This window comes from Sebastes umbrosus, chromosome 18 (genome assembly GCF_015220745.1).
Source record: "Sebastes umbrosus isolate fSebUmb1 chromosome 18, fSebUmb1.pri, whole genome shotgun sequence".
Classification (NCBI taxonomy): domain Eukaryota; kingdom Metazoa; phylum Chordata; class Actinopteri; order Perciformes; family Sebastidae; genus Sebastes; species Sebastes umbrosus.
The window spans coordinates 20,057,421-20,077,106 of record NC_051286.1 but is presented as its reverse complement, the minus strand read 5'-3'; the positions used below and the strand labels follow the sequence as shown (position 1 = coordinate 20,077,106).

The following is a 19,686-nucleotide window of genomic DNA, read 5'->3' as shown; positions in this document are numbered from 1 at the left end:
AGGGCTGAACAATTTTGAAAAAATATTGAATTATTTTGACTGATATTGCAATTGTGATACAATTTGCTATACTAGTGGGTATGATCATTTTTACATAATTATTCTTATTTTCATTGAAAAACATATAAATGATTATAGTGTGACTTTTGCAAGGATCTGTACCAAACAAAGATGTTTTCTTAAGTTTTTAGAATATGATGTATAGGCCAGGACATCTCTGCAGCACCACAATTTTTAATTTGAAATGTTACTTTGACACATACAGTATGCCTTTAACAAATATTGCGCTTCCTGCAATTTCATAATCGGAATCAGAAATTCATTCATTCATTCATTGATCCCCGGAGGGAAATTGGGGCGTTACAGTTGCTGTTGTATAAACAGAAAGAAATGTGAGAAAATAGAAATAAAGGAGTATGTAACATGTAAATTATTTATGTAATGCTACAATATGTACGTATGTAGGTAAGTACTACAATTAAAAATTAGAATATAAAAAATATGAAATATGTACAAATATTTGCATTAAGACGTGCAACATATAACAAATAACCACAGTGCAAAAAGAGTAAATACAGAGTGCAAAGAAGTGGGCTCTATTAAGTGTGTTAAATATAAATGCCAGAATGGTATAAATAAGAAATGAATAAGAATATTTCTTGAAAAGATATTTGTTTGAAAATGGCAGTAGGTCATATTGTGATTTCGATAACATTTTCATTAATTGTGCAGCCTTAATTCCATTTAAATGGCACATTAAATCCATTTTTTTCACATTGTTAGCAGTGGCAGCCAATTACTATGTCAGTGTTTTTTGACATGTTGTTCTACACAGGACTTCTGTTGTTCTACTCATCTATTGACTTTGCGTTTTCTGTTTTTCTCTGTGTCTCTTTCTCTTTGTCCACCCCAAGGCCAGAAAGCACATCTTGGAGATTCACACACGGGACTGGAATCCCAAATTGGCTGAGCCATTCGTAGATGAACTTGCAGAAAAATGTGTCGGTAAGTGTGACACCTATGTATAAAACGGTATGCCATCAGTTCTGGCTAATGTGGACCTGTTAAGCACATAGAACACAATTCTCACCAAACGGCATCAACAAAGCATTTTTGAAAAGGCGTCTTGATTTAACCTGCTGACATTCATGTTCTCTGTGCCATTTGAAAACAACCTTGATAAAGCCAAAAAATTTAGGCAAACAAATGAACAACTAACCTTTGTGTATCTGGCTCGCTCCCAGGCTACTGCGGTGCTGACATCAAAGCGCTTTGCACAGAGGCAGCATTGGCGGCATTGCGCCGCCGCTACCCCCAGATCTATGGCAGCAGCGTCAAACTGAGGCTGGATGTCACCTCCATCGTCCTGGGTCCCTGCGACTTCAGCAAGGCCATGAGGACAATCGTCCCAGCATCCCAGAGGGCCCTGGCTCCCCCTGGCCGAGCCCTGTCCCCCACCCTCAGGCCCCTGCTGGCCAGCTCTTTCTCCTTGGTGCTGAAAGATCTGCTTCGAGTCTTCCCCCATGCTCAGTGTACTGACAGGGACAACACACACGGTAGGGATCTGGGACCCAGGTGCCCATGGTTTCATTGTTATCACTTTCCTACTGCTGGTTGTTGCTTCTCCCACGTTGACTCTTGCTCTCTTCTCCCTCGCCACCTGTCTTACTTGTTAGTGTGCTTTCCCTGTTGGCACTTTGTAGTATTTGATTATTTGTTTCCCCCATCTTATTACCAAAGTGCTTTGTATCACCCTCACACACTGAACATAGTGTGTGTGATGAAACATTCCCCCTGAGAATGCAGAGGTGATAGCACACAGATTGGATAACCAGTCATCCTGTTTGCACTTCAATAACTCAACTCCCACTCCAGTCAACAAAAGTGTTTACAGCAGATTAGCCACAATGCAGCACTTGACCAGTGGGAGATTGCTTACGGGAGTTGCACCCAATAATGACACGAGTTTCCCAGAGTGCTGTATCGCTTTAAATGCCCATTACATCTCGCCTAATAAGCCAGCTCTCTTTTTTTTATTCTCACTTTTTCGGTGAAATTGCCCCATTAATGTCAGTGATAGGGCTGCTTTGAGGATTCAACTTTGTAGAAACAAACTTTTAAGTGCATTGTCTTAAATAACTCCAGGAAAAGTGAGTTGCTATATATGCATGGCTGTATAAGCAGTGTATTTCTCTCTGTGCTAGGCGGTGACAATCAACTGCTTGAAGAGGACTTGTACAGCGACGATGACAATGAGGAACACTCTGCTTCCATCTATGAAGTCCTGCCTGCTGCATCCCCAAAGAGTCGGCTCTCCTCTTCTGCAACGCACAGACCCTTCCTCCATTTCTCCTCGTGAGTACTATTTTAAAGACAACGTGCCAACATACAAAGCATACACAGAACATATATTTATTTTCAAACATGGAGCCGATGCTGAATGCTGATACAGAGTGACTGTAGCAAGGTGCCACCTCTGGTCTCCAGAGTGTTATCTAATTAGAGACTAATACAGATCTAGTGTGCTTTGGAAGTACAGTTTTCGTCCTAGCGAAAATACCTCTTATTTAAGATATAACACATAACGGTCATCATGAAGTCAGTCTGTATAATAAAGAGGAATGAGCAACAGATAGTGGCTCCACAGGCAGCGCAGTACAAAATCCTCAACTGCGGAGACAAACGAGCTTGATCAAAGGAGAGGATGAAAGTGAAAAGAGATAAGATAAGGCAATTCTGAAATCAGAATTGCAATCGCTGTTTCCTTTCAAGTGAAGGAACTGGATGACTTATGGCTCTTCATTTACTCTAACCATTTATTGATGCACCTATTAAGCAGGTATCAAGCCTCAAGTTTTTCAGATGTACAGAAGGCTGACCTTTTTCTGTACTGTAGTGGTGTGTGTGTGGCATATGAAAGAAAAACCTCAAGGCAAATGTATAGATTTATAGATACAGAAAGGCTTTATTGGATGGCCATTAAACTTACTGCACTTAATGCCAATAGGCTCTCCGACTTTATCAGAGTGCTCTCAAAGCCAGGGCTCGGTTATTTGTAGGGCTGTCAAAGTTCACGCGATAACAACGCGTTAATGCAAATTAGTTTTAACGCCACTAATTTCTTTAACGCACTAACACAATTTGCAGTTTTGGGGCAAGTCATAGTCAAGTCAGCACACTGACACACTGACAGCTGTTGTTGCCTGTTGGGCTGCAGTTTGCCATGTTATGATTTGAGCATATTTCTTTATGCGAAATGCAGTACCAGTGAGGGTTTCTGGACAATATTTGTCATTGTTTTGTGTTGTTAATTAATTTCCAATAATAAATATATACATACATTTCCATAATGCAAGCATATTTACCCACTCTCATGTTGATAAGAGTATTAAATACTTGACAAATCTTCCTTTAGGTACATTTTGAACAGAATTTTTTTTTGATTAATCGCTGTTAAATATTTTAATCGATTTCCAGCTTTAGTTATTTGCTATCAAACACCTGTGCCATAATGGAAACTCACAGAATTTTCCAATGCATTTGTCCTGTAGGTAGAGATTCACACAACATAGAGGAGAAATCATGTAAGAGTGAGACTCCGTCACTTCTGGCTCGTCTAATACTCGCAAAACATGCAGTACTAGCACAGGTACTGTGTACAGACGCAGACCTTACAAACACCTACTGTGCTGCTGTATGCAGAACGCATGCTGCGGGCCCTGTGCATGTCCTTATGACGGGTACACAAGGGAAGGCTTCTACATAATGTGGTGGAAGTTAGAGGTTTGTCCAAACTGACAAGCTTCTGTGACTCTTTCTCTTTTTTCTTTTGTTATATCAGTTGAAATCCTCATTACATCTCGACAGCAATCAATACATCAAATGCTCTGACAAAAAAAGAAAAAAAAATCCAGTATCTGTGGCTGTCAGGGCTGTAATACCTGCCTGCGCGCACTCTGTCCGTGCACTCAATGCTCGTCACCGGAGTCTTCCACAAGCTGTTAGCTTGACAGCTGTGAGTACTAACAATAGCTATGTTCGCCCGTTTACGTTTATGTTCATTATAATTGTGGGGAATGGCGACGGGCTGTCAGTGTTGCAGACTTGGCAACTTTCTCTCTAGATTTGGTGACTTTTGGAGCTAGTGCTGCTAGCTACTTTCACTGGAAAAGAGTTGGCAACACTGGGCTTGATTTTTCGGCCGGATCATTTTTTTAAATGTAGTGTACGCTTCTGCTAGTTTCTCAAGATCGCCCACCCTGCCTTTAAACTACATCACTTGAGCACACGGTTGCTTTTACTCCAGGTCAAAGAGTTCATCGTTGTTCAGAAGAGGCAAAATCAGTCTTTATTGTGTTCTGATTGCTCTCATTTTGGTCAGAGATGTAATATACTCAATTTTGTCCTTTTTAAATGTTTCAAACCATGGTTCCCGTGGGTCCTTGAAATCTTAGAAAGTTTGTGAAGTTAAGGGGGAAAAAAATCAAAATAGACATAAATATGTATGGTTCATTGAAAGTGCTTGAATTTATATATTTTGTAGGTTCTTTGGTATTTTTTTCTGTAAGCTTATAAAGCCCGCTAGTTCTCATTATAAAAAATCTCCGTATTGTAACAGTAATTAATCATGATTCGTGTCTCAAACTGTGTCTTGAGTTTTTGAATTGGGCCTGGAAAGTTCTTGAAAAGTCCTTGAATTTGATGTTTAAGAAGGTGTGGGGGAACCCTGTCAAACTGACAGAAAACAGTGCGCAATGATATCTAGAATTTTGCTCGCTGGTTTCCCAGTAAAGGCTTTCTACTGCCATTTACATTAAAATGCATTCATAGTGAAGCACTTGCAGGGTTGTTCAGTTAGTATCAACTGTAGCTTTACTCTTCAACATTAGCTTACTGAATCAAGTGAACTAAACTGAACTGACAACAATACGGCCTCTGCCGTGTTGTGTGACTGCTGGTCAGTGATCAAAAGGTGATAGATACTATGCTTACTATGAACTCCCTTCTGCTTCCAGCTCTGCCCTCAAACAACCCACATCATACCGGCCTCGTCTGATGCTGGCCGGGCCCCCGGGCTCAGGACAGAGCTCACACTTGGCCCCTGCCTTGCTGCACCACCTGGACAAGCTGCCAGTGCACCGCCTGGATTTGCCCACTCTCTACTCCATCAGCGCTAAGACGCCAGAGGAGTCCTGTGCTCAGGTAACACACACTGACGCAGCCACACACATGCAGATCCACACAAGGCCATCTGTTACACAGGTGGTTGAAATCTGGAGAGAGTAAGCAACTTAATGGCTTTTGGGTTTAATAATTAGTTTTTATAACTTTTCTTTTATTCATTCAGATTTAAGCAACAATGTGTGCTTGACCCGTCTGTGTGGTTGCAGGTTTTCCGCGAGGCCCGTCGGAGCGTGCCCAGTGTGGTGTTCATGCCGCATATCTCTGAGTGGTGGGAGACAGTGAGTGACACTGTGAAGAGCACCTTCCTCACCCTGCTGCAGGATGTGCCCTCGTTCAGCCCGGTGCTTATCCTCGCCACCGCTGAGACTCACTACTCACAGCTGTCAGACGAGGTAGGAACACAATGTACACACACCTGAGCTGACATTTTTACCTGGAGGCCTGCACCATGTTTTTTTTGTGATTATACATTGCTGTTGATGGAATTGCTTCTATTATGTGGGAGAGGAGAGTGTAGCCCTGATGTCTTATTTTATGTGGCATTGGAGGCTAACGCATGATTCAAAGGGTTTCTTTCTTTCTCTCATACTAAGGAGCGCTAGTGCAGACACACACAGGGTGTCACAGTCAAGGTCATCTGCTCCCACAGAGTTTTTATCTACTTTGGCTCCATCTGCCTTTTCTTGTCATTTATCCCACTGCCCACTTTTCACCATGGGTATCCCCACCCCTGCTCCTTCATCCTTCCTCTTGGATTTATTATTCTCTTTCTGAACGCCAAAGCAGACCGCCCGTTGAGGGTTAGGCTGTGAGGGAGGGATCGCGTTAGAGTAAGGGGAAATTGGTGGGGGGAAAAAAGAGACAGATAAAAATAAGGAAGAGAGGGTCTTCTCTAGTCAGGCAGCAGAAGGGCTTTAATTAGGTCCGGGGCTTGGCAGCCCCAGGTCTGCACCCCAGGACACACACACCATATCAATATTCCCATGCAGACTGTGCAGGTTTTTCTTCTATCTCTGTATGTGTGTGGCTGCTGTTTTTGCAAGACCTCAAATGGCTATGCTCCAAGGAGAGCGAGCCTCTCAGGATGATTCTTTCTCTGTAGTTCGCTCATTAGGACTGAGGCACCTGGGCTGTTGTACCCATTGAGACCTAAGCTCTTTTTTTATCCTCTGTAGTTCTAGTTGCCACTTTTTTCCCTTTCTTTAACCCTCTGAGACACACAATAGACTAGTTTTTATCTTTTTTTTAGGGGGTACAGGCAGTCTTTATGGGGAGATAGCACGTCAACAGTAGATTTCACATAGAAGTGGTGTACATCATCTGAAAGCTGGGAACCTGAAGATTAATTTGAGATGCAGCCCAGCAGTTTTTCTAGTCATAAATCAGAAATAAACGTTAATTAATTAGTGTATAAGGGTTTAGAACATTATGATGGAAGTATATGATGGCCTTTCCCATGCTCACTTCATGTATGTCTGTTAAGTTGCAGCAATTTTCTAAGGCGTTTTACTTCCTTTACCTCTGCCATGTTTGTTGATTAACATGCTGTGTTAAGTATGAAAGCGGAGGTAATCACACCCTGCAGACCATTCCGCCTCAGTGTCACATAGCAGATTGCTATTCATTACATGCTAGGTGACCGGCTGAAGCCACGTAGGATTGGCAATTACTTTTTTTCATCAAATTACCTTTTTCTTTGGTCAGTGAACACATAGCATGTAGCCTGGAAAATTAGGAAGCTCATGATGGGACAAATGGTGTGCTCAAGTCAATATGGAGCCAGCATGATATCAAGACTGTCCTTAGGCTATGTTGGCTTTGTCCTGTGTGTGTTTTCCCCATTTGAATGTCTTGCGCTGCTAGTTTGGAGTGGGATTGCATCATTACACTCTTTAATCAGTTCTTTTCTTAACTTTTGTACAGTTAAATTGTAAGGAGACCAAATCTATGCACGTTTTAAAGCTATGTTTAAAAGCAGAACATTATGCCTGTGTACCACACACTGTGCCTCGGTCTGTCTTGTTCCCACACTGGCAATGACAAATGCTTGGTATAAATAGTCCACAAAAAGATTAATATTATTGCCAAACCCTTGTGCTAGACTGTTGCTGTTGCAATTACTTTACTAGTTTTGATACGGCTGCTATTCAATGAATCATTGAGTCATTTCCATTAGATTCTGGTTATTTTGGATCCAACTGTCAAGTCTCGTATGCTGAAGCTGCCTATGATCACATGAATGCACCAAACGGACTGTTTAAATAAGTACATGCTTTCAGCTCTAATATATACGACACCATAACTGTGATGGATTACAAGCAGGTTGCACGTTCCTGCTATTTGGAAGACAGGCATACAAACTCCACACAACTGCTGCTGCTAGTGATTTTCTATGTGATCCAGGTGTAACTACGAGCTCTGTGGGGAAGTCTCCAGGAGAACATATCAAGTAGTTGGTCCCACTGAAACATTGCCCCAGGTTTTCCAGAGAGACGGGTACAATTTGTAGTAGTGTCACCATACTGGAACTTTGATACAATACCTTGAAAAATATTTATTAGATACCATTTTTGACACCACAGGGAACAATTTACACAATATCGAGGGCATACAATTTTAGATTTTTTTTAAAAGATAAATAACGATGTGTGTGTCAACTCGTTGTTGGAGAGAAGAGAGAGCAGAAAGTGTAGCTGGTGCCCGTGTATTGATACTGTGGAAAATGAGTATTGAAACTGTTTCAAATATTCAATATCGATATGTATCGATACTTCGATATTTGACAACACTCATTTGTAGGGGTGTAAGAAAATATAGAAAATATTGAGTATTGCAATATTATGTTTTGTGATACTGTATCAATTCTCAAAAACATTGTATCGGTTTTTGATTAATAGTTTACATGCAAAGATTAACTCAGTCAATACTTATTTTGTTTGCAAAGAGATGCGCCCTCTCAGTATGAGTGCTCTCTCTCTCAAAGTAGTGCTATGATATTGGAAGTTACAGGGACTGTGATCAATGCAGATTCCACTGTTCTTTGTTCTGATTAAACTTTTTTTACTCAGATTGTATACATAAGGTGGTGTGTTCTATATACTATGAGGGCTTTCCTAAAATTAGATTTTGAAAATCACACTATATCGCATGGCTTACAGTATCCCCATATATCGCGGTATATTGAATCATAACCCCTGTATCATGTAGAGGTGTAAATCACAAGTTTAATCACAATACAATATTATATCGATTCTTTGGACAATCCACAATATTTGCGGATATCACAGTTTGCCACAATACGGTTTCGATTTGATTCAATTCAGGAGCCTGTGATCGATGTGAGACGATGTCATATGTCCATTTAACACAATCGGTTACATTAATATCAGCTCAATTTTATTAATGAACTCTTCCATACATTTAAATGTGTGGGAATTTCAAATTAAAGGCGTATTTCACAGATGAATGCTATGCATTGATGTTTTCACTTTGCATCCATGATATTGGATCGTTGATCATTGTATTGATATATAAATCTGGATCGATGTATCATGATACACTGCCCTAATGATTTGCAGACTATTTGCAGAATGAATGTAATTTTGCTGAGGTTGTGTACACGTTAAGCAGTTTTGTCTGGTCTATTAATTCAACCTATTTCCTAGAATTGTTTGTTTTATTAAATGATATCGCTTATCTCTTGCCCCAAAGTGGCCCAGTGGCTTCTTTCGGCAAGTTTTTGGTTGAGATTTTTTAGTCATAGACGAGCTGCAGTCTATGATGCTTTAAGTGATTTTGCTATCTCTGAAAGTGTTGTTTCAATCTCTGGCACCGAGAACACAGTGACAGCTGCTGTCTCAGCTCCAAACCGCAGCAGGGAGCAGACAGCATCCCTCCCCAGCCAGAACTGACACTACAGGCTCGGGTCCAACTACACAGCCTCCCTCCCTCCCTTAACAGCCGTTCACTCGGCTCAGATTGACTTCCTTCTCGGTGGAGGACCGATAGAAATTGCTAGAACATGTGATTTTAAGTGTGAAGTAAATGCAGTTAGAGTGAGCGATAGTGTCACATCTGTCTGTACTTTTAACGCTGTAACACTCTTTAGGATGTGCGCTTTGAGGCATCACAAGTGTACTATAGCGGTATGAATAGGCACAATAACTAGTACTTCTGTTGGGTGATAAATTGTCCCAGAAATAATTGCGAACAATATTATTGTCATTTTAAGACCATTATGCCACTAATATAATGATGATGTAATAGCATATTAATGCAAATACACCCTTTCAAAGAGCAATTAACTTTTATTTCTTAAGAATAACCAGACATTGGGATATGAAAAAAATATTAAAATATTCTAAATAAATAAAACATAAATAAAATATAACCAGACAACCAAAACAATGAATAAAATTGACTCTCCGGCTCTGTTAACAAAGATGTGCAATGTCTGTGCAATGCCCAAGTCTTGTGTAATGGTAGGTGAAACTTTGCTGTTATTCTGGCATCATGTGGGCTAAAATGTTGGTGACATTCTTATGTAAACAAACACACATTTAAACACAACGGGCAATATCGAGGTCATCAAACTGTATCAAGGTCATGTCGATATATTGTACCATTTAAGTCGATAACGTAATTATTGTGATAGGCCAGGTATGAACTGAATATGAATGCTTGCATCACACTTTTACCACAAGTGCCTGATTATTAATGCACCATTAATCTAGTTTCAATGCTGAGATAAAGCAGACACTCTACCAATCAACAGCTATGTCTTCACCAAACTGTCCAGGTCTTTGACGTTTGGATGGTTTTGCAGCATAATTTCAAATTGCTTGCATTTAGAATATTTTTCTAAGATTTAGGCAGAGTTTTATTTGTAAAAATGTACCACTTCACTTTATTATAGTGGAGCTCTATTGTACTGAGAGCGCAGTTAACGTGTGTTCAAGCACACTGCAGATGTATCTGAGATTTAAAAAAAAAAAAACCTTGATCATAATTCTATGCAACAATTGACATCTATAGTTTTATAACAGCTTAAAGACATACTATTATGCACAATAATACATGTGTTACATATGTATTATATGTTCTCAATTATAGCGCAAACATTAAAAAACAACTCTGCAACACTAGCTGGTAGACAGGAAGAATCTGTTGGCTGGTGAAGTAGCAACCGCGCATTCCTCCTGAATTATAGTACGCCTAAATTCTCAATGTGCTTAAAATACCACAAACATTTTTACATATAAGCCTTATGACAGAAATGATGTGTTGGGTCACAAAATGCAGCAGATTTGAAATAAATGCGGACTATTTTCCAAAATCAGGTTACCTAGGTAACTGTATAATTATCCCTATAAGAGACCCTCATAGACTCGTTTTTGTCTTTTTTAGGGGGTGATGGCAGGTGAACAGTAGATGTCACATAGAAGTGGTGTACATCATCTGAAAGCTGGGAACCTGAAGATTAGATTGTTTGTTGTTGTAAAGTTTCACGAGGCTGTGATTATCCTAGAGGTCACAAAAGGTCATTTTATTAACGATTTAATGATGATTTAATAATGATTTTATTAATTCCAAGATTGTTAAGGGACCCCAGCATGCAGAAATATTCAAACACATAATTTCTAGAATAGGCAAAAATAACATTTATACTGCATTCAAAAAGCTGCAGTCAAGGTCAAGGGACCTCTATGAAAATGGCCAAGCCAGTTTTTTCCTCACCAAAATGTAACCTAACTTTGGAGCGTTATTTAGCCTCCTTCCTGACAAACTAAGCTATTAATGCTGGTGTAAAATTATACCACTCTTATCTTTACAAATGAAATCTGACAAGCACTTCGTTTGAAGTATTCTGAATGACTTCCAAGTGCACACCAGCTCTTGTGTGTCATGCATGTCTCCCAAAAGCAAGTCTTAGGGCAGTGCACTTTAACATTACTGGTAATTTATCTTCAGTGGATTTAAAACATGCAGTTAGCGATAGCATGACAGGGTGTGCACTAATCAGCAGAAAAATTAATTGTAACTGTCCATTTTCTGGCGCTTTTCTGGGTTAGAAATTAACTTTTTTGTCCACCTGCCACTGTAGCTGGTGGATTCCAAAAATCTACCAGCCACTCACAGATTACCATTGTTTTTTGGCTGGTGAGTGAAGCAAATCTAGCAGTAACATGCATATTTAACCAGCATTTGGCTGGTGGCTGTTGCTAATCTCCAACCCTGGTTTGGGTCACAGTGGCAGCAGGCTAGGCATCCATACGTCCTTCTCCCTAGCCACATCCTCCAGCTCATTTTGGGGGATCCCGAGGCATTCCCAGGCCAGATGGGATGTAAATCCCTCCAGCGTGCCCTGTGGTCTCCTCCCAGTTGGATGTGCTGGAATACCTCCACAGGGATGCAACTTGTAGGCGTCCGAATCAGATGCCCGAACCACCTCAACTGACTCCATTCAATTCGAAGGAGGAGCGGTTCTGCTCTGAGCTCCTTTTTGCCGCTAACATCCGTGACCTCATTCTTTTGGTCAGTACTCAGAGCTAATGGCCATAGCTGAGGATTGGGATGTAGATGGAGCGGTAAATCGAGAGCTTTGCCTTCAGGCTCAGGTCCCCCATCACCACTACAGGCCAGTATAGCGCCTATATTACTGCTGACGCCGCACCAGTCCGCCTGTTAATCTCATGCTCTATTTTACCCACACTCAGTTGTAAACATCTGGATTTTAGTGTGTACATTTCCGTCTGCACAGTCAACATTTTTCTTCTTACAGGATGTTTTTTACATGACTTCTTTGCGTCATCCCTTCTAGTTTCTGAGAGCATTAAGGTATCATCTTTAGATAATTGTGATTCAGGAAGGTGTCTCACTCAGCTATAGCTGTTTTTATGTGGATTACATGAAGAGTTATTCACTCAAGCTGTGTTTTATTGCCATCTCATTTTATACCTGCAGGTGGGATTTCAGAAAATTGAGATAGAGATGCAATAACAGGGCAGTCTGACAAATGTGTTTTAGTTTTCTTTTAAGTCTGTTTCTGCAGTTAAGAATTGATCACGCTAGTAGAACAGGTGTCCAGTTTTGTTTTACAGTCGCTCTACCCAGCCAGACATCCCCAATTTTCTTTGTACATTCAGCTCTCTCCTCTAAAACCCCCTCCCTCTCTTTAAGCATTCATCTATCCACACATCTCTGCTACGCTCCCTGTGTCAACACCCCTGCAGCCTTTATCATGATGAAAAATACTGAGAATCATTACCCGCTGTGTGCTACATACACTTTGGCTGTCTTGGGCTCCCCTACCGTCTTCCTCGTTTTTACTCCATTTTCCTTCCTGTCTTCTGAGGAGAGAGTGCAAAATCCAGAGAGAGAGAGAGAGAGAGAGGATAAGAAAGAGAACAGAAGGCAATGCAGAGAGAAAGGGAGAACAAACATGTCATGGGTTAAGGGAGGGGATCGATGTGAAAGACAGATGGGGGGAGATATAAAGGGGAAAGAAGGTGCTTAGTCAGCAACAGGGCTTCCCATCGGGAGCGGCCTTGAGCTCCAACGCAGAAGTGAATGGGATCTTTGAACCCCCCTGCAGCCCCAGTATAGATGCACACCAGAAATTAAGGTAGCTGAAAAAGGGCCCATGTATTTGTCCGCCAATACTGTATATTAACTTATCAAAAATAAAAAAAAATAAGTGGCCAGCAGTGTAGTTGCAGGATAATCCCTTGCTTTTTGGTTGTAGATTTATGGTATCCCCGCTAGCTATTGTTATGATCATAACAATTATTGTTACATTCAACTGTCATAATTGTCAATTATCAGCTCATTATAATTGAGAATGTAGGAATGTGTTAACCCTTTACAAACTGATGCATAAAACACACTGGACAAATGTGGCGAACCCAGTCTCACGGGAAGGCGTATAAATACCACGACATTACACGGACATTCCACGTGTCATGAGTACGCATTTTAGCCTTTTCATGTGTCATTTGTGCGCCACACAAACGTCCGCAGTTAGGTTTAGGTAAGGAAACCACTAACTTATGTTCAGGTATGAAAAGCACTTAGTTAGGGTAAGGGAAAACATCATGGTTGGGCTTGAAATAAGTACGTAAACTAGGTAATATATGTATGGAAACAACGTATCCCAACTATGGCTAACATGCCACAAACGTCAATAAAAAAACACGTGACCATCATCACGTGACTAATGTCACTAACGCAACTTCCAAGCGGTCAAGAAGCGTCTCAAACACGGGTCTCCTGGTTAAAAGTTGTGTCTTTGATGGGTGGGGTTTTGTTACTAGGGCTATAACTAGCAGGATTCAAACCGAAATCTGCCCTGCGTTAAAGCAGTGCAGGGGACAGCATTGGTGGGGGTGTGTGGTTCGAGGTACCGGTGAGACAATGAAATACAATCCAGCTCATCAGACGCCAAAACACTGCACAGTAGTAGTAGTAGTACTCAGATAGGATTTTACAGCTCTGGAAGGCTATTATGACGGCAACTATTTTACCTTCCATCATGACGATTGTCAGGTAAAGGGAAATAAAAAATACAGCGTTCATGTCACAAAGCAATCCCTGAAATTGTTGCATCTATGCGATTGGCCAGTGCAGCTCCTTGCCTGATGATGTTGCATTGCAGCAAAAGTCGAGCAGGATTCAACTGGCCCTCGCTGCACCGATGGACTTGCTCCTTTCTAATGAATAGGATGGCTGAACGTGGCCTTAGGGTGCCATCCAGATGTCATATCAGGTTGCTCCCACTACTAAATCAAACATACAGCATTGGAGATTAAGTCTCTGTCTATTCATACATTTTATTATTGTGATTTTTGCCATTGCACTTTTTTAATCATTGACATTTTGTTATTTTGTTGCAATGATTGTGTTGCAATTAATTGTATTATGGACATATGTTTTGAACCTTTATCCAGTATTGCTCTTTTTCACATATGAACTGAATGTACTAAGACCTCTTACCTTTTGTACAGTCCATTTACATTTACATCTGGGCTCACATCCTTAAACTATTATATAAAGGTAATGCATCATTGATGAAGTTTGGGAGATTTGCTTTGATCAGGTCTCATCTGGTCTTAGAAATGACTGAAGTCCCCCTCCCTCCCCCTCTTTTCTTTTACCACTGTTGCAAGTAATGTGGACATAAAACATTTCATCTGTTCATTAAGTCCTGAACTTCTAAGCAGTATCATGCTTAGTTTCTGCTGTGCTCAGTCATGCTTTAGCGTAATGTAGTGGCTGATGAAAACAGGCACAATCAGCTACACGCTGCCTTTTATGTGACAAGCATAAATTGGAGTATTCAGTTCAATACACTGGGTGCACGAAATTAAATTAAATTGGATTCAAATGCAGTATTCTCAAAATTTGATTAATTTTACACAGAGCTGAAATTAAGAAATGAAAGAAGTAGATTTGGTGTACTTCCATATGAACAAAAAGACCAGAATCTGAGACTCAAACCTCCCACACAGCCAGCATAGTTTCATCACAATAAGCTAGTTTTCTACTATGCCAGTTGATAGTATAAGTCTAGCTAGGTGGTGTCTACCTTTGCGCTTGTTGTTCTATGCTTTAACCGTCTGCTTTTGTTACAAGAGGAGTTTAATTGTAAATCACAGCAATATATGGTGGTGTTTACTGAATTCTTATGAACCCTCTGATTTGTTTTTAATCCAGGTGAGAAGTATGTTCCAGAGGACCTACGGGGAGGTTGTGACGCTGTGTCCTCCAGGAGAAGAGGACAGGAGGAGCTTCTTCTCTGACCTGCTCTTGGTCCAAGCGGCCAGGGCTCCTCCACGCCTCAGGAGTACAGGTACTTACTGTATTCACTTAGAGATACACATGCAGAATGAGACAGTTATGACTCATCTCTGCTGTCAGTCCTAGAGGGCAGTGTTGTCTGCATATGCTTCTTTCCTTCCTAGCTCTGGTCTCAACCTTTCCCACAGTCTTTTTTTTTATATCCAGTGAAAGGTAAAGAAGCAGATGTTATTTCATTTGTATTTGAGAGATCCTCCTGTGTGTATGTGTGTCTAATTCACATTCGCACACCGCAGTTAAATGTTTGACACGTTCAGAATCTGTTTAATTTCACTTAAGATTGAGATTAGAAACGTGCAGAGTGTGAAGCCTGTCTTTTCCTGGACATCTCTATCACTCACCCACATCAAAATCAGCAACTCCCATCCATCCCTCCATGTACCCCAATCCTCAGTGGTCCCCCAACCCCACATTCAGGTTCAATATAAGAGAACTGTCCTCCCGGGCTTTCAAATGGAAATTGCCCAGCGTTCATCTGCAGTTTCCTCATTGATGCAAGGCAGGGGTCCCCCGCTTTACTCGCCTGGTGCTCTTCGGGGGTTCCTGCCTGACTAAAACAGCAGCCTGGCTTCCAGCAGAGAGGCCGGCAGAGAAGCGGAGAGAGGAATCGCTATGAGAGGCCCGGCTGTTATTAGCCATAATTAGAATCAGGGTTTGGATTGCAGCTAGTGAGTGAAGCGGCCCGAGGTGCTGTGGAGCCTTCCTAACGATGTCGGCAGATGCCTCGGGCGAGGACTGGTGCCTTGGGAGAGGAGAAGAGGATATCTGCTTGCCTTGCTTCATCACTCTGTCATTGGCCAGAGGCTTTTCCTTAGTGTATTTCAAAACCTGCGTTTGGGAAAGAGCTGCAAGAATCTTAAAACCTGTTATTTTAACCTGGGGTGCATATTTTTTGGTCTGTGTCTGCAATGATGATAAAAGGAAACGGTCAAAGATCAGGTCTGAGATCGGACTGTCTGGTGGTTCACTTTCAATGTGCTAGCTGTGTGTTTATATTTTATTTGCATTGTTGGTGTAGTGATTTTGCCTGTAGGAAGTGGTGGATGAAGTACCTGAAAGCCACACTTAAGTAAAAGTACAGATATCTAACCAGAAAATGACTTTAGTAGAAGTTAAAGTCACCTATTAGAATATTACTTGAGTAAAAGTCTTAAAGAGTCTGATAGATACTGTACTTAAGTATCAACAGTAATTTCTTCTGTACTTAAATATTGAAAGTAAAGTACAAGTAAATGCTGTAAAAGCAAGCAAGTCAGAATAGTGAGATTTATGAAGTTTATTCCTCTTAAACCTTAAACCTTAAAAATGGAGGCTACATTATACTTAAAGAAAAACAAGGTCTTCATAACTTAAAGGATTTAAAGAACAAAATCCAAGCTAGGACCACTGATTCACCAAACCTGCTTGCTTTCACTAGTAATGAAGTAATGAAGATGCTTAGGGGAAATGTATTGGAGTAAAAGTACACATTTTATTTAGGCAATGTAGTGGAGTAAAAGTGAAAGTTGACAGAAATATAAAACTCAAGTAAAGTACAGATACTCCCAAAAAATACTTAAAGTTCCAGTGTGTAGGATCTGGCAGTATCTAGCGGTGAGGTGAGGAGATTGCAGCCAACAGAAGCCTCTCCTGTGTGCTGCGCGTGTTGCAGAACTACGGTGGTCAATGAGAAAATGTAGATGGCCCTCTTTACAGCCATTTGGAGCAGAGCCAGTGCGTAGAGTGTGTGTGTATGTGGGAAGTGAGTGGTGAAGCAAGAGAAGGAGAGCGGTGGCGATGGGAGAGAGTAACGTTATTGACTCCGGCCCAAGCAGGAAAGGTTAAGAGTTTGGTTTGTCTGTTCTGGGCTACAGTAAAAAACGTGGCGGTGCAACATGGCGGACTCCGTAGAGGGGACCTCTTATTACTTTGTTACATTACACCACTGCCTGTAGGTGACGCATTTGTGTCTGGTTGCTATGGGCAAACGCACATAGATTCCTTATTTTGTCTCTGGATAGCTCTTGGTGCTAAATTTTTTAGATCTTATCTATACATGGAAGCTGTGTGAAAATGCATTATATTGAGTTAACGTACTTCTCTGTTTTTGCCTCTTTCCCAACAGAGAGGTGTGAAGAGGCACTGCCGGTGGCAGAGGCTCCAGGCCCCAGAGTCCTGTCAACAGAGGAACAGCACCGCTTGGCTGAGCAGGAGGATAACACACTACGGGAGCTCAGGCTCTTTCTCAGGGACGTGACCAAGCGCCTGGCCACCGACAAACGTTTCAACATCTTCAGCAAGCCAGTTGACATTGATGAGGTAAAGAGGAATGGACCCACACCCTGGTGTCTCACTCACAGTTTGACAAAGCCGGTTTTAGTCCTTTTTTAATAAAATGAACTTTGTGTATCAGGTGTCAGACTACCTGGAGGTCATACGGCAGCCTATGGACCTGTCCACTGCCATTACCAAGATCGACAACCACCAGTATCTGACTGTGAAGGACTTCCTGTTGGACATCGACCTCATCTGCAGCAATGCTTTAGAATACAATCCTGACAAGGATCCTGGAGGTGAGGAGGAAAATGACATGGGCATGCATATGAATACACAACATACATGCATACATACATAAATACATGTAGGGTACTGTACATAAATGCACATGAAAGTTAAAGTGTGCGCAATTCACATGCTTACACTCCATCAGACATGTGCCTACTTGTACATAAACACAATCTGTCCAGTAAAAAATCAAATAATTAATTCAAAAAAGCGGGCAATTTTGTACTAAAATACGCTAAACACATCACAGAGCTATCTCTTTATTAATGCATAGAGATGAAATTAATATTGATCATTGCATCCAGGACTTGGTTAGAAAGCTGTGATGGAAATCTTTCGAGCAGATTAATTTGAGACTAAAAGAAGTGGCAGGAGACCTCTTGATGTCTTACGCTGAAGAGATATTGGAACTCGATCGAGGACAATCGACAAGCCACGCAAGTAAATTGCAGGTTGTAGTCGCAGTGTAATGCCACCCCAATTTTGAGGTTTTGCTTTCCGGGGGAATATTTAACCTGTGCTGGATTTACAAGATAAGAAAGCACCAAATATTGTCTTTCTCTACCAATCTATGTATGTGTAAAGGTGCTTTTGGATCCTATACATGAAAATATGCTTACCTAAGTCACAAGTCATGTTGTACATATTTCAGATGTACAGGGAGGCAGCATCTGTGAATATTTGAGATAAAGTGCATCTTATCTAAGATGTGGGTGTATGCGTCTCCTCTGCGTGTAAACCTCTCCTCCTCCCGTCCTTGCCTCACTTGGGAGATGGAGCAAGTGTGGTCTTAATCAGGCCAGCCGCCCTTGACTAGTCCGTCTTGGAGCCAGAGAGTTTGAACTATTAACTCAGCGTGAGACAGGCCATGACCTTCTGCAGTAAAGTTTGCAAGTGACCCGAATGTGACCTGGGATACCCACTGTGTCATGTTATTTAACTTGTGGGAATTCCTTCAAAAAAGCAAATTAATCAATTCATCCAAATGTCGAAGAATTCCTTTTAATCTCAAACTCAACCCTAAAATCATCCCTAGAACTGACAATGAATATCTAATAGACCACTGGTTCCCAACCTGGGAGTCCTGACCCCCAATTGGGCTCACCAAAGCTTCCTGGGGGGTCGCAAGGTCTTCTTGAATTTAAGGGGTGTAAGACAACTCTTTTAAAAAATTTACAGTTGGCCTATGTGCCAGCATTTCATTAATTTCTGCGGAGAAAACTAAATTGAACAATGGCCAAGCATCAGGGAGAAGAAAACATTGAATTTGTTAAAAAAAAAAAGAAGCCTATTAAGTATGTATTATTGTTAAAATTGTTAAAAACAAAAAGCATAATACAGAGAATTGTATTAATAGTTTCTAAAAAATAACAGGAAAACACATTTCTGATGCAATATTCACAGGAAAAATTCTGCTCAAAATTTGGATTAATTGTACAGTTTATCAGTTGTTTTGTGTGGTTATTGTTATGTATTGAATATAATATGAAACATCCATGAAATATGTTTACTCAAAGAAGGAAAAGGGGTCCTTTTTAAGGAAAAAGGTTTGGAACCATTGCTGTAGACAACCTGTCACACTTCTACACCCCCAAAACTCTTTACTTCTTTGTAGTTTTTGTGATGGCGTCTGACAGTCCCTTGAGAATAAGTCGTCATTGGACAGTCCAAATAAGTATGACCACCTCTGTGGTTAACTGTTGTGTTTCATTAGGCTGTCATTGTGTGAGTAAAAAGTAATTACATTTAACACTTAATGACTTATGAAGAGTGCTTCCAAGCAGTCAAATTATAGAACCTCAAGATGGTTTTTCTTCAACTTGGAAATTCAAATGAAATAAAGTGCATACAGCCCCCACTGAAAATACATTCCCACAGTGTAATTCGTGCTCCGTGGCTGAGAGAGGCTGCATATGCATGAAAATTTAATTGTCTCTTGTGTTGCAATTTGAACCGATTTTTACATCATCCTCCTTCCCGTCTCAGCACCTTTTTCCAAAGCCAAATATAGGCTTCATAATGAGTGCAAGACCACACACACACACGCACACGCACACGCACACAAAGAGTCCTGCTATTTGCAATATCTCACAAATAATTGGA

The 19,686-nt window shown here is 40.9% G+C and overlaps 1 protein-coding gene and 1 long non-coding RNA gene across 3 annotated transcripts in view; both read left to right on the top strand.

The window, feature by feature from the left end:
- Positions 1-19,686, top strand: part of atad2b (ATPase family AAA domain containing 2B) — a 92,969-nt gene that overhangs the window by 11,677 nt on the left and 61,606 nt on the right. For both annotated transcript variants that reach the window (XM_037750802.1, XM_037750801.1), the window contains exons 15-22: positions 915-1,005; positions 1,245-1,556; positions 2,205-2,355; positions 5,016-5,202; positions 5,391-5,576; positions 14,896-15,031; positions 17,144-17,337; positions 17,432-17,591. In XM_037750802.1, coding sequence (XP_037606730.1) covers positions 915-1,005; positions 1,245-1,556; positions 2,205-2,355; positions 5,016-5,202; positions 5,391-5,576; positions 14,896-15,031; positions 17,144-17,337; positions 17,432-17,591 — 1,417 coding nt within the window. The remainder of the gene's footprint in view (positions 1-914; positions 1,006-1,244; positions 1,557-2,204; positions 2,356-5,015; positions 5,203-5,390; positions 5,577-14,895; positions 15,032-17,143; positions 17,338-17,431; positions 17,592-19,686) is intronic.
- Positions 6,074-12,275, top strand: LOC119477028. Its single transcript, XR_005204163.1, has 3 exons — positions 6,074-6,549; positions 12,113-12,116; positions 12,264-12,275. It is a non-coding gene; the product is annotated as an uncharacterized LOC119477028 (long non-coding RNA).